Here is a 21,695-nt window from a genome sequence, read left to right as displayed (position 1 = left end):
CCCCTCATCTGGTTCATTCACAGCCTGCTACCTCCTCGGGCAAATCTCAGCTGCCGGATCCTCAAACCCTGCCAGACGTGACATATACATATTTCTAGTACAGATAACCCATCAGGCATAACCCCCTATATAAGTATATATACATAGTTCTAGTATAGATAACCCATCAGGCATAACCCCCTATATAAGCATATATACATAGTTCTAGCATAGATAACCCATCAGACATAATCCTCTATATAAATATATATACATATTTCTAGTACAGAAAACCCATCAGGCATAATCCCCTATACAAATATATATATACACATATTTCTAGTACTGATAACCCATCAGGCATAACCCCCTATATAAGTATATATACATATTTCTAGTACAGATAACCCATCAGGCATAACCCCCTATATAAGTATATATACATAGTTCTAGTATAGATAACCCATCAGGCATAACCCCCTATATAAGTATATATACATATTTCTAGTACAGATAACCAATCAGGCATAACCCCCTATATAATAAGAATTTACTTACCGATAATTCTATTTCTCGGAGTCCGTAGTGGATGCTGGGGTTCCTGAAAGGACCATGGGGGAATAGCGGCTCCGCAGGAGACAGGGCACAAAAAGTAAAGCTTTAGGATCAGGTGGTGTGCACTGGCTCCTCCCCCTATGACCCTCCTCCAAGCCTCAGTTAGGATACTGTGCCCGGACGAGCGTACACAATAAGGAAGGATTTATGAATCCCGGGTAAGACTCATACCAGCCACACCAATCACACTGTACAACCTGTGATCTGAACCCAGTTAACAGTATGATAACAGCGGAGCCTCTGAAAGATGGCTCACAACAATAATAACCCGATTTTTGTAACTATGTACAAGTATTGCAGATAATCCGCACTTGGGATGGGCGCCCAGCATACACTACGGACTCCGAGAAATAGAATTATCGGTAAGTAAATTCTTATTTTCTCTATCGTCCTAGTGGATGCTGGGGTTCCTGAAAGGACCATGGGGATTATACCAAAGCTCCCAAACGGGCGGGAGAGTGCGGATGACTCTGCAGCACCGAATGAGAGAACTCCAGGTCCTCCTTAGCCAGGTTATCAAATTTGTAGGATTTTACAAACGTGTTTGCCCCTGACTAAATAGCCGCTCGGCAAAGTTGTAAAGCCGAGACCCCTCGGGCAGCCGCCCAAGATGAGCCCACCTTCCTTGTGGAATGGGCATTTACATATTTTGGCTGTGGCAGGCCTGCCACAGAATGTGCAAGCTGAATTGTATTACACATCCAACTAGCAAAAGTCTGCTTAGAAGCAAGAGCACCCAGTTTGTTGGGTGCATACAGGATAACAGCAAGTCGGTTTTCCTGACTCCAGCCGTCCTGGAACCTATATTTTCAGGGCCCTGACCACATCTAGCAACTTGGAGTCCTCCAAGTCCCTAGTAGGCGCAAGACACCACAATAAGCTGGTTCAGGTGAAACACTGACACCACCTTAGGGAGAGAACTGGGGACGAGTCCGCAGCTCTGCCCTGTCCGAATGGACAAACAGATATGGGCTTTTTTGAGAAAAAAACCCACCAATTTGACACTCGCCTGGTCCAGGCCAGGTCCAAGAGCATGTTCACTTTTCATGTGAGATGCTTCAAATCCACAGATTTGACTGGTTTTAAACCAATGTGTTTTGAGGAATCCCAGAACTACGTTGAGATCCCACAGTGCCACTGGAGGCACAAAAGGGGGTTGTATATGCAATACTCCCTTGACAAACTTCTGGACTTCAGGAACTGAAGCCAATTCTTTCTGGAAGAAAAATCGACAGGGCCGAAATTTGAACCTTAATGGACCCCAATTTGAGGCCCATAGACACTCCTGTTTGCAGGAAATGCAGGAATCGACCGAGTTGAAATTTCTTCGTGGGGCCTTCCTGGCCTCACACCACGCAACATATTTTCGCCACATGTGGTGATAATGTTGTGCGGTCACCTCCTTTCTGGCTTTGACCAGGGTAGGAATGACCTCTTCCTGAATGCCTTTTCCCTTAGGATCCGGCGTTCCACCGCCATGCCGTCAAACGCAGCTGCGGTAAGTCTTGGAACAGACATGGTACTTGCTGAAACAAGTCCCTTCTTAGCGGCAGAGGCCATAAGTCCTCTGTGAGCATCTCTTGAAGTTCCGGGTACCAAGTCCTTCTTGGCCAATCCGGAGCCATGAGTATAGTTCTTACTCCTCTACGTCTTATAATTCTCAGTACCTTAGGTATGAAAAGCAGAGGATGGAACACATACACCGACTGGTACACCCACGGTGTTACCAGAACGTCCACAGCTATTGCCTGAGGGTCTCTTAACCTGGCGCAATACCTGTCCCGTTTTTTGTTCAGACGGGACGCCATCATGTCCACCTTTGGTAATTCCCAACGGTTTACAATCATGTGGAAAACTTCCTCATGAAGTTCCCACTCTGCCGGGTGGAGGTCGTGCCTACTGAGGAAGTCTGCTTCCCAGTTTCCATTCCCGGAATGAAACACTGCTGACAGTGCTATCACATGATTTTCCGCCCAGCGAAAAGTCCTTGGAGTTTTTGCCACTGCCCTCCTGCTTCTTGTGCCGCCCTGTCTATTTACGTGGGCGACTGCCGTGATGTTTTATCCCACTGGATCAATACCGGCTGACCTTGAAGCAGAGGTCTTGCTAAGCTTAGAGCATTATAAATTTACCCTTAGCTATATTTATGTGGAGAAAAGTCTCCAGAATTGATCACACTCCCTGGAAATTTTTTCCTTGTGTGACTGCTCCCCAGCCTCTCGGGCTGGCCTCCGTGGTCACCAACATCCAAAACTGAATGCCGAATCTGCGGCCCTCTAGAAGATGAGCACTCTGTAACCACCACAGGAGAGACACCCTTGTCCTTGGATATAGGGTTATCCGCTGATGCATCTGAAGATGCGATCCGGACCATTTGTCCAGCAGATCCCACTGAAAAGTTCTTGCATGAAATCTGCCGACTGGAATTGCTTCGAAGGAAGTCACCATTTTTTTACCATGGCCCTTGTGCAATGATGCACTGATTTTAGGAGGTTCCTGACTAGCTCGGATAACTCCCTGGCTTTCTCTTCCGGAAGAAACCCCTTTTTCTGGACTGTGTCCAGAATCATCCCTAAGCACAGGAGACTTGTTGTCGGGATCATGCTACTCCGACCTCCAACTGTTCCCTGGACTTTGCCCTTATCAGGAGATCGTCCAAGTAAGGGATAATTAAGACGCCTTTTCTTCGAAGAAGAACCATCATTTCGGCCATTACCTTGGTAAAGACCCGGGGTGCCGTGGACAATCCAAACGGCAGCGTCTGAAACTGATAGTGACAGTTCTGTACCACGAACCTGAGGTACCCTTAGTGATAAGGGCAAATTTGGGACATGGAGGTAAGCATCCCTGATGTCTCGGGACACCATATAGTCCCCTTCTTCCCGGTTCGTTATCACTGCTCTGAGTGACTCCATCTTGATTTGAACCTTTGTAAGTGTTCAAATTTTTTTAGATTTAGAATAGGTCTCACCTAGCCTTCTGGCTTCAGTACCACAATATAGTGTGGAATAATACCCCTTTTCTTGTTGTAGGAGGGGTAATTTAATTATCACCTGCTGGGAATACAGCTCGTGAATTGTTTCCCATACTGCCTCCTTGTCGGAGGGAGACCTTGGTAAAGCAGACTTCAGGAGCCTGCGCAGGGGAAACGTCTCGACATTCCAATCTGTACCCCTGGGATACTACTTGTAGGATCCAGGGGTCCTGTACGGTCTCAGCGTCATGCTGAGAGCTTGTCAGAAGCGGTGGAACGCTTCTGTTCCTGGGAATGGGCTGCCTGCTGCAGTCTTCTTCCCTTTCCTCTATCCCTGGGCAGATATGACTCTTATAGGGACGAAAGGACTGAAGCTGAAAAGACGGTGTCTTTTTCTGCAGAGATGTGACTTAGGGTAAAAAACGGTGGATTTTCCAGCAGTTGCCGTGGCCACCAGGTCCGATGGACCGACCCCAAATAACTCCTCTTCCTTTATACGGCAATACACCTTTGTGCCGTTTGGAATCTGCATCACCTGACCACTGTCGTGTCCATAAACATCTTCTGGCAGATATGGACATCGCACTTACTCTTGATGCCAGAGTGCAAATATCCCTCTGTGCATCTCGCATATATAGAAATGCATCCTTTAAATGCTCTATAGTCAATAAAATACTGTCCCTGTCAAGGGTATCAATATTTTTAGTCAGGGAATCCGACCAAGCCACCCCAGCTCTGCACATCCAGGCTGAGGCGATCGCTGGTCGCAGTATAACACCAGTATGTGTGTATATACTTTTTATGATATTTTCCAGCCTCCTGTCAGCTGGCTCCTTGAGGACGGCCCTATCTATAGACGGTACCGCCACTTGTTCTGATAAGCGTGTGAGCGCCTTATCCACCCTAAGGGGTGTTTCCCAACGCGCCCTAACTTCTGGCGGGAAAGGGTATACCGCCCATATTTTCTATCGGGGGGAACCCACGCATCATCACACACTTCATTTAATTTATCTGATTCAGGAAAAACTACGGTAGTTTTTTCACATCCCACATAATACCCTCTTTTGTGGTACTTGTAGTATCAGAAATATGTAACACCTCCTTCATTGCCCTTAACGTGTGGCCCTAATAAGGAATACGTTTGTTTATTCACCGTCGACACTGGATTCAGTGTCCCTGTCTGTGTCTGTGTCGACCGACTAAAGTAAACGGGCGTTTTAAAACCCCTGACGGTGTTTTTGAGACGTCTGGACCGGTACTAATTGTTTGTCGGCCGTCTCATGTCGTCAACCGACCTTGGCGCGTGTTGACATTATCACGTAATTCCCTAAATAAGCCATCCATTCCGGTGTCGACTCCCTAGAGAGTGACATCACCATTACAGGCAATTGCTCCGCCTCCTCACCAACATCGTCCTCATACATGTCGACACACACGTACCGACACACAGCACACACACAGGGAATGCTCTGATAGAGGACAGGACCTACTAGCCCTTTGGAGAGACAGAGGGAGAGTTTGCCAGCACACACCAAAAACGCTATAATTATATAGGGACAACCTTATATAAGTGTTTTCCCTTATAGCATCTTTTTTATATATTTCTAACGCCAAATTAGTGCCCCCCCTCTCTGTTTTAACCCTGTTTCTGTAGTGCAGTGCAGGGGAGAGCCTGGGAGCCTTCCCTCCAGCCTTTCTGTGAGGGAAAATGGCGCTGTGTGCTGAGGAGATAGGCCCCGCCCCTTTTTCGGCGGCCTCGTCTCCCGCTCTTAACGGATTCTGGCAGGGGTTAAATATCTCCATATAGCCCCCGGAGGCTATATGTGAGGTATTTTTAGCCAAAAATAGGTTTTCATTGCCTCCCAGGGCGCCCCCCTTCCAGCGCCCTGCACCCTCAGTGACTGCCGTGTGAAGTGTGCTGAGAGGAAATGGCGCACAGCTGCAGTGCTGTGCGCTACCTTAAGAAGACTGAGGAGTCTTCATGCCGCCGATTCTGGACCTTCTTCTTGTTTCAGCATCTGCAAGGGGGCCGGCGGCGAGGCTCCGGTGACCATCCAGGCTGTACCTGTGATCGTCCCTCTGGAGCTAATGTCCAGTAGCCAAAGAAGCCAATCCATCCTGCACGCAGGTGAGTTCACTTCTTCTCCCCTAAGTCCCTCGTTGCAGTGATCCTGTTGCCAGCAGGACTCACTGTAAAATAAAAAACCTAAGCTAAACTTTTCTAAGCAGCTCTTTAGGAGAGCCACCTAGATTGCACCCTTCTCGGCCGGGCACAAAAATCTAACTGAGGCTTGGAGGAGGGTCATAGGGGGAGGAGCCAGTGCACACCACCTGATCCTAAAGCTTTACTTTTTGTGCCCTGTCTCCTGCGGAGCCGCTATTCCCCCATGGTCCTTTCAGGAACCCCAGCATCCACTAGGACGATAGAGAAAAGTATATATACATAGTTCTAGTACTGATAACCCATCAGGCATAACCCCCTATATAAGTATATATACATAGTTCTAGTACTGATAACCCATCAGGCATAATCCCCTATATAAGTATATATACATAGTTCTAGTACGGATAACCCATCAGGCATAACCCCCTATATAAGTATATATAAACATATTTCTAGTACAGATAACCCATCAGGCATAACCCCCTATAAAAGTATATATATATAATTCTAGTATAGATAACCCATCAGGCATAATCCCTAAACATGGGTTAGGGTTGGGACGCCAGCGGCCGGTAAGTATACAGACGCCAGGATCCTGGCCGATAGAATGCTGGCAGCTGCGCTCGCCACAGGTTTTATTCCAACTCTATGGGTGTTGTCAACACCCAGGAGTGGGAATACATCATTAGTAGGGATTCCGGCTGGCGGCATTGTCAGTGGTCGGGATTCCAGCGTCGGTCTTACCAGTATGAGTATGCTTGTATCAAGTAAACAATCACTGTGGGTTGGTTACCACATGGCTTTATCACAAAATATCAAGTAATCACCTTCCACCATCTGGGACACCACCGGGATTCATACCGACACTAAACCTCTGATGGGAGCCGCAGCGTACTGCAAACAAAGTCGGGTACAGAGGCAGCAGGAAGACACTGGGTAACGCAGGACTGTCACTAGGACACGCCCTAACGCATTTCATTATAAGACTTAAGCTGTGCATACACTATACAATTATCTGGCAGATCTGGCTGGTTGGAATGAAAATCTGGGAATTAAATCTAGGGAACGCACAAAAAACGTTATTCACGCAAATTGGTTAAATCATGGATTTAACCAGTTTGTCTGAATTACCTGTTTTGTCCACTTTCCAATGTTAGGGACCAAATGGTCTATTTTCATTTCCTCTCATCCATTTACAGATTTTCATTCCAGCCAGCCAGATCTGGCAGATGATCTACCAGATAACTGTATAATGTATGCTCAGTGATTGTTTACTTGGTACTACTATAACATACTCATACTTGTAAGCATGTGTTTTATCTGCTTATTCATGTAACATTAATGTACTAAGGAGCGCCCCCTTTGCTTATTTTTAACAGTCTTTGGACCCGTGGATCCCGGGAGAGGTGGTCTCAATATACTTATGGACTGTAGTGGTAATTTCACTTTAATTATATAAAGTGGTGGAGAGCTAGACATATATGTGTATCACAGCATTGGTACACTAGCCCCATCCATTTTACAGAGTAATCTATATATTTATCTATATATCTATATATAAGTTGGGGATGGAATTCCGGCGGCCGGGATCCCGAGGGTCAGAATACCGGCATTGGGATCCCGGCCACCAGCGGGGAGAGCGCTAGAAAGCCCCTTGCGGGCTTGGTGGCTCGCTGTGCTCCCCACAGGTTCTATTCCCACTCTCTGGGCGTCATGGAGTGGGAATAGTCCTGGCGCGACTGTTGGCATTCTCGGCGGTCGGGATACCGATGTTGGTATTCTGACCGCCGGGATAGTAACTACATCCCCTATATATCGCGCTCTCTCTCTCTCATATGTATATATATATATATATATATATATATATACATATATACACATACACACACATACATATACATATATATAAATAAGTCTGGCACTCCACAATGTCATTAGGTGCTCCGGGTGCCCTCCATGAAATACTTGCACAATGGAACAAAAGCGGTGGCAATCAGAGTCTGGTATGAAGTAATCCAAGTGTATTAGTAACACATATCAAGACACAAATGTTTCAGGCCAAGTGCACCACTTTGTAACATTACCTCACCTTGACAAAAGGGAACACTTAGCCCCGAAACGTTGGTGTCTTGATATGTGTTACCAATACACTTGGATAACTTTATACCAGACTGATATATATATATATATATATATATATATATATACACACACACACATATACATACATACAGTATATATTATACAGTTCTTGCTGCTTTGAAAAGGCAAGCTTCACAGCACTCCTCCATGCAGCTTGCTTTTTCAAAGCAGCAAGAACGGTGTGTGAATATAGCAAGGGTACCCAGGCAAGTTGATCAATATTACAGAGTGCCGGATTAAAAGATACGTATATGTGTGTGTGTGTATATATATATATATATATATATGCACCAAACTGCAGAAATCTTGTCCAAATACAGGCGAAGGTCCCTGTCCACATCCGAAAAACCAAACATTAAGGATAACCGGAAGAAGAATGGAAAACAGGAAAAACAATCTTCTGGTTGATGTTAGAGGATGAAGCAACGTTTTGCTGGAACGATGTACGCAATACTACTCAATCCTGATGTAAGACAAGGAAAGGCGACGTGCAAGACCAAGGGGGTCATTCCGAGTTGTTCGCTCGTTATTTTTTTCTCGCAACGGAGCGATTAGTCGCTAATGCGCATGCGCAATGTCCGCAGTGCGACTGCGCCAAGTAAATTTGCTATGCAGTTAGGTATTTTACTCACGGCATTACGAGGTTGTTTCTTCGTTCTGGTGATCGTAATGTGATTGACAGGAAGTGGGTGTTTCTGGGCGGAAACTGGCCGTTTTATGGGTGTGTGCGAAAAAACGCTACCGTTTCTGGGAAAAACGCGGGAGTGGCTGGAGAAACGGAGGAGTGCCTGGGCGAACGCTGGGTGTGTTTGTGACGTCAAACCAGGAACGAAACTGACTGAACTGATCGCAGATGCCGAGTAAGTCTGAAGCTACTCAGAAACTGCTAAGAAGTGTCTATTCGCAATTATGCTAATTTTTAATAATAATAAATTATGCTAATAATAAATTATGCTAATTTATGCTAATTTATGCTAATTATGCTAATTTAAGTGGTGTCCGGCCACTGTTACTTACCACTGCCGTGCTGCCGGAATCTTCTGCCGACGGAGCGGCCCCGACGCGCGCCGCACGCAGCGGTGTCCGGCCAGCTCCGGAGAGCACAGTGTCTCCTTCAGCCGAGGCCCATCCCGAGCCGCACGCAGCTGCGATGGGACCCCGCCGGCAGCTCCCGCGGTGCAGACTGGCAGTGGCAGAGCTGCCAGTCTGTGAGTGTAAGTAAGAATAATAAAAAAAATCTTCAGAGAAGAGCCAAGTGACCAGCTCACTCGGGCACTAAAATAAGACTGGCTTGGAGGGGGGACATAGTAGGGGAGGAGCTAGTCACATGGTTATTATTTTAAAGTGCCAGCTCCCAGTTACTGCCTACTATATCCCCATTGTATCTGCACTCCAGTGGCCCCTAGTGGATGAAGGAGAAAATGAGCCATTTGTCATTAATTGCATACAAACTATTAACTATTATGGAGAATGACAAATAAGTTTCTTTTACAGTACCTGGGAAGGAAAGCTCATATATCCAGGTTTATGTATGAACTAATTATTAAGTCTCATTGTAACTCACCAAGTATTTAACTTGTATTTAATTTTTGTATACAAATGTTTTTTTTTACAGGTATATGAATTAGGATAATTGGCAAATATTCTGTTATATTGGAGGTTTTTTTTATATACGGAATTAGTCTTTTTATATATTGATGATTAAATGTATTATTAGTTGTATAGTGCGGTCAAAGTGACTTTGTAACAAAAAAAGCAGAGACCTCTTTCATAAGAATATCGTCCAAGTAGGGTACAACCACTATATCCTCCGTATGCAAGACTGACACAGCCAAGAATTTTGTAAAAACTCATGGAGCTGTGGCCAAACTGAATGGCAGAGCCTGAAACACATAGTGAGCTTCCTCTATAGTGAAAGTGAGGAGCACATGGTGACCTCCCAGATTTTGTAAGTGCGTCCTTGAGGTCTATGGAGGTCAAAAATGTGTTTCATGCCAGAGATCACAAACATCAAGGATTCCATCTGAAAGCAATCCACCTACAAACTAGTGTTGAGGGCCTTGCTTCTGGACAAGAAACACATTCAAGTAAAATCCCTTGGTCCGCTGATCTCGGGACCGGAATAATCACTCCGACAAACAGAAGCAATGGCCTGATTAAAAGACACCTGTCGTACATCATCCCTTGAGAAAAATCTTCTGGGTGGGGGAAATGTATAAAGACATGCAATTTAATTGTTCAAGGTACACACCTTAAAACGCAGGTTTAGGGAATAGAGGAGGATTTTGGGTTTTTCTCCATCTGTTGTACCATCATGTTCATTCCAGAGGGGAATTGGCTGCTCTCCACCTGAAGATAAAGTGAAGAGATAATATGTCAAGTTTAGTTGTGACTCACTTTGCAACTAAATTCATTTTTACTAAAAACGGATATTAATACTATAGATGTAACATGTTTACTAGAATTCTAAAGGCAGTTTTTTTTGTTCTAAACAACTTTTTAAATATATAAAAGACACTACAGTAGAAGAGCGCATACAGCATATGTATTATTAGAAATCTGCAAGTGAACGAATACCACCATCTGAATTCTGGGTAACCCACATCTGTTACAGAAATCATTACAATAGACCCTGCTTTGTTACATTGATTACAATAGTGATGCAAAATAATTAATCTAATACAAAGGGTATTAGCAAGCACCATAAACTTAGGTGTAGGGCCATTTATACGGATACATACAGTGTAGCACTCTGTATAGGGCACTGGATGTAGTAATGGTGGAATCTGCATATTTCTTATGGCTTTATTTCCTACTATACGGATCTAACATCATTTAACAATTAAACCTCTAAATTATTGTTATAGGTTTATGAATATCTATATATTACATTAGCACAACAATATCTAGCATCTGAAATCGGTATACTGTCCTCCCATTTCTTCATACTGTAAATATGGCCTGGGGCACTCCCATTTAAAGTTTTCCTTAGAGATCGCCCAAGGTAAAATTTGTTTTTATAGTGATGGCGTGTGTACTTAAGACTTAGTGCTTCGCTAACTGTACATGATGCATGAAATTAACTTTTAGCATATTGTTATTGTGCCTGCTTTTATACTCAAACCATAATGTACTTGGTGCTTCACGTAATTTAGATAAATAGTATTAACATTATAGGATTATTCACTATAACTAACATAGCCAAACTAGATGAACATCCACAAACCTGAAACTTTCTGTATAACTTCATTGACCTCTTTCATGAATACTTTCTGTACAAAAACCAGGTGGTTCAGAAGATCAGTGGTGAGATTGTGTTCAAATGATCCGACCTGTCATTGGGATTGATCAGTTTTAGTGTCATACCAAGATTAGGAAATACAAAATAATATACACACGAGTACTACTAAAGAATCTTTCAGTCATAAATACAGTATTATAAAGTGTTAAAACACTGAACAAACAGTCCACAACAATTGCCTTTATCAATTTTGTTGACAGGGCTTCCAGACTCCAGACACTGACATTGGGTTACTTACTTGATTAATTGAGACTGAGAACTGGATGCGTGTCCAACATTGCACAATGTGAGCTAGCAATAGTGATCACAGACATATTGATCACACAGATACTGCCTATACAATTGTAGGTACTTTAAGACTTTGATAAACCTGCTGTATTATGTGGAACAGTGGACCGCAATGCATAGTGAACGGAGCAGAGCTCACAAGGCTGTGGCAACCTCTGTGTAATTTCAAACTATATACAGTAGGAAGATCTGAAAAGCTTCTTTACCATTATCATTTACCAAACCGTTTGCAGAAATTATCTAGTTAATGTACAATGGGCGTCATTCAGACCTAGCTGCTATTGCGGCGCACAGCGCTGATTGCAAGTGGCGGCAAACTGTGCATGCGCAGCAGCCGCACATCGGCTGCGCGTACTCACACATTGTGGCAGCATCCCCGATGGATGCGAACACAATGTGATTGACAGCAGCGGTTTTTGGGACAGCGACGCGGAGCTGGGAGGGCATGGCGGGGCAGTTTTTTGGGCGGCTGCGTGACATCACATGCAGCCGCGCTGACCGCCTGCCAGCAGTCAGGTTGCACTGCCAGGGGTCAACCTTAGAACTGATGCGTTTCGCAATTAGATTCGGGAGGCGGTCTTACACATGCTGGCTGGCCTTGACCTGTGCTGGGCAGCCTCCAGCATGTGCAGAGATGAATGCAGCCACCTGCGTTCATCTCTGAATAACCCCCTATATCTTTAATCACAGCCTTCTCTGCTGACATTGCTGCATTAAATATGCTGATAAAGTTAGCTACAGTTAGGTTATAGTAGTGATTAAAAAAAATAAGCTCCCTTGAAATGTTGGGAAATGTATTTGTGTGACAGGTAGTGCCTGCCCTCTGCTACGGATCTTCTTGTGTGATGGTAGAACGAAGGAAAGACAATCTCAGTAAAATGATTAGAAGAAGAGAAACGTAGACCCTAACGACATAGGTTAGGCTCTACTGAAAAGTGTTCCTGGCAACTCATTTCATAACACATCCAACCCGCCAAGACCCACACACATGTATTCAGCATAAAGCTCTGAGCAGAGCCTTCCTTCCTTGTACATCATCAAATGTGAAACTTGAAAATAACTGTAAGGATTGGAGCTGTGGAGATCTGGGCCCTCAGGAGGAGGTACGCCATCCCCAAACAGCAGCTCTGTAGGTCACTACACTACCAAACATGATTAAACCAGCCATCCTTCATTAACTCCTTCAAATTACCTAACATTTTAAATCTGCAAAAGACAGGGGCATATGCAGTGCTGGTAGCCAAATGAGCATAAATTACACAAAAGGAGGTCACAAGAGCAAACTGGCACAGCACTCCCTTCAGTCCCATAACATATGCAGGTATGCTGTGCCGACATTACAAACATTAAAACATACCAAACTGCAGCACATTTAAATATCCCTGGATAAAAATATTTTCTCTTACAGTAATGCTGGGGGGACACTGGGCCGTGGGACTGCAGGTTGGGGCTGGAACTGGCACTTAAACTATAGTTTTAAAATTAAGTTCCTCCCCTCTGCAACCCCATAATACCAGTGTTCTTTAAGTGCCTACGGAGTTGGGCATGTTTTAGGGGGCTATGCAGCCCTTTCTTGTAGTTTAGTTTCTTTGGGGCAGATGTATTAACCTGGAGAAGGCATAAGGAAGTGATAAACCAGTGATATGTGCAAGGTGATAAAGGCACCAGCCAATCAGCTCCAATATGTAAATTAACAGTTAGGATCTGATTGGCGGGAGCGTTTATCACCTTGCACATATCACTGGTTTATCACTTCCTTATGCCTTCTCCAGGTTAAAACATCTGCCCCTTTATTCTTTTTTTGTAAATTTCTTTTGTTTTTATAGAGCGAGTATGAGTGCATCAGCTGCAGGAGCTGTCCTCAGCTAGCCTGGCGGCGACCCCCCTACAGCACTCTGATCTCCCTTAAGAACGCCTGGACCCGGGGACCGGTGCACGATATTGCCCTTTTATGGCGGCCGCCATCCAGATGGTGCGTTCCTGGATGGCGGCCAACATTTTGCCGGGTCTTTGGGGCAGCTCCCCTCCCATGCAAAAAGGAGTAGTACTGTATGTGCACTTCAAGCTGCCTGTGTCAGTCGGAATGCTCCGTCAAGGATCCTCAGCTGCGCAAGGCACACAGGCATTGGCAGAGACAGCAGAGTTCCTTTCCTGGGCAGAGAGCTTAATTTCAACACTCACAGCAGTTTTCATACCGGGAACAGAAAATTGGGAAGCAGACTTCCTCTGCGAAACCATGTTTTTAACAGGGGAGTTGTCTCACAATCCAGAAGGTCTTCCATCAGTTAGTTCAGACGTGGGGCTTCCCGCAGGTGATTCTAATATCCTCTCGACACAACTTCAAGGTTCTACAGCTTTGTGTGCGAGATCCAGGGCCCTACTGGCTTTCACATTGGATGCCATGAAGGTTTAGTGAGATTTTCATCTAACATATCTGTGTCCCCTGATTCCAATGTTGCCTCGGGTACTCAAGGGCATCAACAATCAACGGGTGACAGTAATCCCAGTGGCTCCAGACTGGACACAGATCGTGGTACGTTGACATTCTCAAAATGTCCTGGGTGGTATCTTCCACTTTGACCAGACATGCAACAACAAGGTCTTTTTCAACACGAGGACCTTCCTTGGTTAGCTTTAATGGTCTGGCTTTTCAGATAAAGCCTTTGAAAGCGAAAGGTTTTTCTCTCTCAGTAGTACATACTATACTATGAGCCCAGAAACCAGTTTAGTTACATAATAACTGCAGAGTATGGAAACTCTACTTCTTGAAGGGTTCAATACCTCCAAATTTTGCCTCCCTCATTTCTTGTCCTTCCTTCAGGGGGGTTTGGAGTACAGTTTTAAGCTTTTTTTCTTTGAAAGTACTCTAAGCTCTGTCAATTTATTTCCTGTGATGTTTGGCCAGTCTTCCATCCTTTTTGTAGGATGTGGTGCGTATACAACCACCACTTCATCCGCCAATAGCACCGCGAGATCTTAATATGGTCGGTATTGGCTCTCAAATGGGCTCCATTTGAGCTTTTACATTCAGCAGTTCGTCAATTTGTTACTTGGAAGCTGGTCTTCCTTATGGCTATTGCATCAGCCCAGCGTGTTTCCGCGTTAGGGGCTTTGTCTTGCAAGGCCTCTTTTCTCATATTCCATGATGATAGAACGGTTCTCCATACAGTTCCTACTTTCCAGCTGAAAGTTGTTTCGAATTTTCACTTAAATCCAGAAATGGTCTTTCCGGTTTCACGTCCTTCAACGACTTCCCGGGATCAAGATGATCTAGCTCTGCTAAATGTAGTCAGAGCTCTGCGAATTTACTTGAACAAGTACAGATTCTCTGCTTGTTCTTTATGATGCACATGAGCGTGGTTTACTGGCTAAAAAGCAGACCATTGCGTGTTGGATCCACCCGGTCATCACGCAAGCCTATTCTAGTGTGGGGCAACCGGCACCAGAGTGGGTGTCAGTGCATTCGACCTGGGTGGTAGCGACCTTCCGGGCGGCGTGATACGGGGGTTCGGTGGAACAGGTCTGTCATGCGGCTTCCTGGTCCTCTGTCCACATTTGCTCGTGTTTACTGTTTTCAGGTTTTTGCCTCCGGCAATGCACACTTTGGGCGTACAGTTCTCCGGTCAGGCAGCCTAAACATTACCTCCCATAAGTGTAACTGTTAAACATCCCATGGTCAAGTGTCCCCCAGCCTTGCTTACATTTGAATCCTTTCCTCTTAAGCAGCATGCAGAGCACTACGTTCCCTACCGCATGTTCTTTCGAGGTTTGGTTCTTGACTGTCTTTTTTCCTACTGGTTTGTTTTAGTGTTCTAACAGTTTCACTGAGTTACTGCTACTGCTTACAAAACTCTTTTAAAGTAGTACTGGCATTATGGGATTGCAGGGGGAAGGAGCTTCATTTTAAGATACAGTTTAATGTAAGTGCCAAATCCAGCCCCAACTGCAATCCCCATGGTCCCGTGCTCCCCAGCCTGTTAAGAGAAAAAGATTCAGCGGTAAGAGACCAAAAATCCTATTAATGCATGTAAATAAGCATCATTAATAAAAAATTATATAAAATATAGGTCTTCAAGCTCATGTAGTAACAGAGGACCAGGCCACAAGTAATCTGAAGAAAAAAAAATTAACATGGTCAACCGAGTAATTACACAGATAATGGAATACAACATACATAACAAAAAGTGGTGCTACATCAGCACACAAAGAAAGAATACAGATACTAGAAAAAAATCTATGGCACAGAGAATAAGGGAAATGGTATTTATAGTTCTATGTACAGTCAATATTTCCATGCCAAAATCTGACAGGCAATGAGTAGATTGAATTGTGGACTGCCAAAAATCTGGTAATTTAATCTACCAGTAAGTAGATCACTATCCATACTGTACATACAGTAACTGGGCTCAAGTTATTTTCTCTGCTTAGCTAAAATGACACACAGATCAAATTTGTGTGTCAGGAACTGCCCATAGAGTAATAGGGCACAATGGCATTAGCAACTTGTATGTCTCACCTCAGCCATGCAACGTAAATAGTTTCCTTGTAGATAGTATCCCTGCTTGGCAGGAAGGTCATCCATACTCCAGGCCTGATCAGAATAAGTATCATGTTCTTCCATTATGTATTTCCCATGCATGGTGACTGGAGGAAGATTGAGACTGGCTGAGGGGGGAATAGTTGACATGTCTGTAGAGGAAACCTTTGAGGTGAATCGTAATCTGTGATTTGGTAGCTCAAATGTAAACCTTGTTTGGGCACCTGCAATAAACATACAAGAAACAGTTTATAGTTCAATAGTTTAAGCAACCTTATAATAAAATAGTTTGTCGTACCGAGAGTTACTGTAAAGGAAGATTTGCTATATTAAAAAAAATAAAAAGGAAAGTGAGCAGTTTAACCGTTAAACGACTGTTGGGCTGTTAATAACAGGAGGATGACAGGCTGATTACCGGTATATATATATATATATTTACCGGTAATCAAGGCTAATACATATCCTATATAATAGCCTTGTGACTCTGTGCCTGGCCCTCTAACGCTGGGAGGAGTCATACAGTCACAGATCTGGGTGGCTGGATGCAGGCCAGGAACAGTCCCCTCCCTCGGTCCGCCCATCCCCACCCAGTTCCCTCCCCATCTCCGCCCAGTCCCCTCTCTCCCCCCTCCCCGTACATTCCCTGCACCCTGGTGACACTGCAGCCGGTGACTGTAAGCGGGACTCGCAATAACCGCCTCAGTCTTGTGGCTGCCGCACAGTCCGGAGGAGAATGCCGTGGACGAGCACTGACTGCTGCACCCGCCCCCCTCCCACCCGCGGCACCCACAGCCTCCACCACATCCGCCTCCCACCTGCGGCACATGCCCCGTGCCACCCCACACCCTCCCACCCGCGGCACCCACACCTGCAGCACCCGCCGCCTCTCCCCCACCCGCGGCACTCCCGCCCCTCCCCCGGCACACGCCCCTTCCTTACCCGTGGCACTCCCGCCGCCTCCCCCACCCATAGCACCCACATCTGCAACACTCCCGCCCCCTCCCCCATTCGCGGCACTCCCGCCCCTCCCCCAACCACGGCACCCGCCCCTCCCCACCCGTTGCACCCACACCCGCGACACTCCCGCCCCTCCACCACCCACACCTGCACCACCCCCCACCCTCCCCCTCGGCACCCACCACATCCGTCCCCCACCCACGGCACACGCCCCTCCCCCACCCGAAGCACCCACAAACCGCGGCACCCCCCGCCCCTCCCCCACCCAATACATCTGTCCCCCACCCGTAGCACCCACACCCCGCCCGTCCCCTACCCACGGCGCTCCGACCCATATCACCCACAACCCGCAAAACCCCTCGCCCCTCCCAGAGCAGCCCACCCCTCCCTCCAGCCCACCCCCACCCGCGGGACACCTGCACCTCCCCCACCCCCATACCCACCCTCCACGCCACCCACAGCATCCACCACACACGTCCCTCCCCCCTCCCCCACCCGCAGCACCTCAACCGCTCCCTCCACCCCACCCTCCCCAACCCGCGGCACCCACAGCATCCACAACATCCGTCCCCCGGCACACGTGCGTCCCCTACCCGCGGTGCTCCCACCCGTATCACCCACAACCCTCAAAACCCCCCCGCCCCTCCCCCCGCTACACCCTCCACCCCACCCCCACCCGCGGGACACCTGCACCTCCCCCACCCGCATACCCACCTCTCCCTCCACCCCACCCGCGGCACCCACAGCATCCACCACACACGTCCCTCCCCCACCCGTAGCGCCCCCCCCCCCCCCCCCCCCCTCCACCCTACCCTCCCCAACCCGCGGAACCCACAGCATCCACCACCCCTCCCCCACCCACCCGCTACCTGTGGTCATTGTGTGTATAAACTGCTTTGCTACCTGTGGCCACGTTGTTTATAAGCGTCTCTGCCACCTGTGGGTATTGTGTGTATAAGCGGCTCTGTCATCTGTGGGTATTGTGTGTATAAGTGGCTCTGCTACCTGTGGGTATTGTGTGTATAAGCTGCCCTGCTACATCTGGCCACTGTGTGGATACGCGGCTCCGTTACCTGTGTGTATACGCAGCTCTGATACCTGTGGCCAAGGGTGTATAAGCTGCGCTGCATACACTAAGCAGTATATACACTATGTTATTCATTGTGCCCTGCGGCAACTCTTCACGCCCTCACAAAGGGCTACGCCCCCTTGACAAGTGCACGCCCTTCCCCCTTGCAATATCTACCTCACTAGCATAACATTTTTTTGCAGGTAATACTCCATATAATAACAATTATAGCACAGCTGAAGCCCGTGCAGGGTTTAACGGATCGTAGCCTCTTGCAACGGTATTTTCTGTCTAACACCTTGCCTCTCCCTACCACCCTGCCTCTCCCTATCCTTTACCGATCGCACAGCGTTTCTGTACATTCCCTTTCTCACCCCCTACGCCTCTCTATCTTTTCTCAACCGGACACCATTTCTGTATGCCCTTTATACTGCCCTGCATTTCTGGATCTGTTATCTACCGACCTGCGTATGTTCAAAGGTGTGCAGGGGTTAACGGGCGTAGCCCCTAATGACGGTGTGACGAATCACCTAGTGTATATATATATATATATATATATATATATATATATATATATATATTGGATAGTGGGGGTACGGCGCCACAGGTGTATGTGAACAGATATTTATAAAGTGGTAATACAGTAATTAAAGACACTCCTTTAAAAATGTAAGGTGTCAGCTAACCCCTAAAAATTCGGCAGTGATAAGTTGCCTTAAAATTAGGATGTGGAAGGGGGGGATAGGGGTACCAGCGACTTACAGTGTCTAATGAAAATGAAAATAAATATGAAGAATATAGCAGGATACGGTTTCCCAAAAAAGAATAACAAATTTATTTATACAATTTAGAATAAAATACAGGGATAAAAAATGGATATAAAAGCTGGATAGTAGGAGCAATAAAAAAATATATAAAAGATTATATATAAAAATAAATGCAGTTGTGCTAGAACCCTAAAACACCTAAAATCAGTAAAAACAATTTTCTACTGATAAAAGTATGTAAAAAATAAACAATGATGCTTATCTTTGAGAATGGAGGGTCAGTGGAGGTGTACCCTAAAAATAAATGCAGTTGTGCTAGAACCCTAAAACACCTAAAATCAGTAAAAACAATTTTCTACTGATAAAAGTATGTAAAAAATAAACAATGATGCTTATCTTTGAGAATGGAGGGTCAGTGGAGGTGTACCCAACGCGTTTCGTCCTCAGACTTCATCAAGGGGTGAAGTCTGAGGACGAAACGCGTTGGGTACACCTCCACTGACCCTCCATTCTCAAAGATAAGCATCATTGTTTATTTTTTACATACTTTTATCAGTAGAAAATTGTTTTTACTGATTTTAGGTGTTTTAGGGTTCTAGCACAACTGCATTTATTTTTATATATAATCTTTTATATATTTTTTTATTGCTCCTACTATCCAGCTTTTATATCCATTTTTTATCCCTGTATTTTATTCTAAATTGTATAAATAAATTTGTTATTCTTTTTTGGGAAACCGTATCCTGCTATATTCTTCATATTTATTTTCATTTTCATTAGACACTGTAAGTCGCTGGTACCCCTATCCCCCCCTTCCATATATATATATATATATATATATATATATAGTAACATCATCTAAAGCTGGGTACACACTTGTGCAATCCCTGGGAGATCAGGCTGTTTATACAATCCTTCTGCAGACCTGCTTGCAGATTCTACAGCCAATCCTCGCTATACACTTGTCCAGCAGGCCAATCTGTGACAAGTCCTGCCGAAAAAAATTATTTGGCTATTGGAGTAGGGGGATTTATTAATGATGAATGTATTTCATTATAATGCTCAAGGGGAGAGCATTTTAATGTTCCTTTTTTTTTTTTTTTTAAATGTGGGTCCCCCTCAAAAGGCATAACCAGTTCAAGGCTCTTTGAGCCAGCCCTGGTCCGAAAAATATGGGGAACAAAACATGTAGGGGTCCTCCGTATTTAATGAACCAGCACTGGGTTCCTGGAGCTGTCCCTGGTTCTAACAATATGGGCAACAAAATGAATAGGGGTTCCCCATATTTTCAAAACCAGCACTAGGCTCCAGTAGCAGGGGAGTAATGCCATAGCCAGAGGACACTCCTGACTGTGGCCGTGACCGTGGCTGAAGTATCCATCCCCTCCAACTAGTCAGCCCAGGCCGGGGGTTCCTGAGGAAAGCCAGGGCTGAAGCCAGTTGGTCGGCTGAGGGTACACCATACTTACCGACAATTTGGCTGCTCTCTCCGGGAGAGAGCAGCCAGGTCGGCTCGGCAGGGGGGCGGGCTGCGATGTGAGTGCCGAGGGGGGCGGGGCGGAGGCGTGGCGCAGGCGGGCCAGGGGCGTGACTATGGGATCGTCCCGTGTAAGCCCCGCCCCCGCTGTGTAATGCCGCTATTACCGGCATTATAAAGCAGGGGGCGTGGCTATGATGACGCGATTCAACAAGAATCGCGTCATCGCCTGCCCGGACTGCCCACTTTACTCGCTAAGTGGGCGGCCGGGCAGAGGGGGACCCCTGTAATCGGGAGACTTGCCTGCTCTTCCGGGGGGCCGGGAGGGTCACCCGATTTTCGGGAGCCTCCCGGCCATTCCGGGTGAGTAGGCAAGTCTGGGGTACACCCTTGTCCAAAGTCGGGCAAACCCACCAGTCAGGAGTCAGATCTCCTGGGGATTGGATAAGTGTGTACCCAGAAGGTAACATCATCTACTTTCAACAGCTGGGGTGCTCTACATAGAATTCTGGACAGAAATCCCATATGCAAAACTAGTAAATGAGAGGGCACTCACCAGGCGTGATGCAAACAGGTCTGGAGATTTAATACCTCACCACAGGAACAAAATTGTTATCAGACCGAAACAGTGATTATAAAGTACCTTTTTCAAGATTTGAGCAATCTATAATCAAAAAGTAATTGAGTCACAAATCACGCATGGATTGTGACTCAATTACTACAGTATCCTGAAAAATGTCTTAATAGGATCGAAACATCGTTGTTCCAATTATGTTCTTCTGAGGTAAAAAAAATAAGAATTTACTTACCGATAATTCTATTTCTCATAGTCCGTAGTGGATGCTGGGACTCCGTAAGGACCATGGGGAATAGCGGCTCCGCAGGAGACTGGGCACAAAAGTAAAAGCTTGAACTAGCTGGTGTGCACTGGCTCCTCCCCCTATGACCCTCCTCCAAGCCTCAGTTAGGATACTGTGCCCGGACGAGCGTACATAATAAGGAAGGATATTGAATCCCGGGTAAGACTCATACCAGCCACACCAATCACACCGTACAACCTGTGATCTGAACCCAGTTAACAGTATGATAAACGAAGGAGCCTCTGAAAAGATGTCTCACAACAATAATAACCCGAATTTTGTAACAATAACTATATACAAGTATTGCAGACAATCCGCACTTGGGATGGGCGCCCAGCATCCACTACGGACTATGAGAAATAGAATTATCGGTAAGTAAATTCTTATTTTCTCTAACGTCCTAAGTGGATGCTGGGACTCCGTAAGGACCATGGGGATTATACCAAAGCTCCCAAACGGGCGGGAGAGTGCGGATGACTCTGCAGCACCGAATGAGGGAACTCCAGGTCCTCCTCAGCCAGGGTATCAAATTTGTAGAATTTAGCAAACGTGTTTGCCCCTGACC

General features: G+C 46.0%; 1 protein-coding gene across 12 annotated transcripts in view; it reads right to left on the bottom strand.

The window, feature by feature from the left end:
• BLTP1 (bridge-like lipid transfer protein family member 1) overlaps positions 1 to 21,695 on the bottom strand; it is a 705,550-nt gene that overhangs the window by 194,489 nt on the left and 489,366 nt on the right. For all 12 annotated transcript variants that reach the window (XM_063920260.1, XM_063920265.1, XM_063920266.1 and 9 more), the window contains 3 exons: positions 15,980 to 16,224; positions 11,101 to 11,206; positions 10,126 to 10,223 (listed from right to left, as the gene is read on the bottom strand). In XM_063920260.1, the coding sequence (XP_063776330.1) occupies positions 10,126 to 10,223; positions 11,101 to 11,206; positions 15,980 to 16,224 (449 nt within the window). The remainder of the gene's footprint in view (positions 1 to 10,125; positions 10,224 to 11,100; positions 11,207 to 15,979; positions 16,225 to 21,695) is intronic.

This window comes from Pseudophryne corroboree, chromosome 1 (assembly GCF_028390025.1).
Source record: "Pseudophryne corroboree isolate aPseCor3 chromosome 1, aPseCor3.hap2, whole genome shotgun sequence".
Lineage (NCBI taxonomy): Eukaryota > Metazoa > Chordata > Amphibia > Anura > Myobatrachidae > Pseudophryne > Pseudophryne corroboree.
Note: the sequence above shows the minus strand (reverse complement) of the source record. Positions and strands in the feature narration are given on the sequence as shown.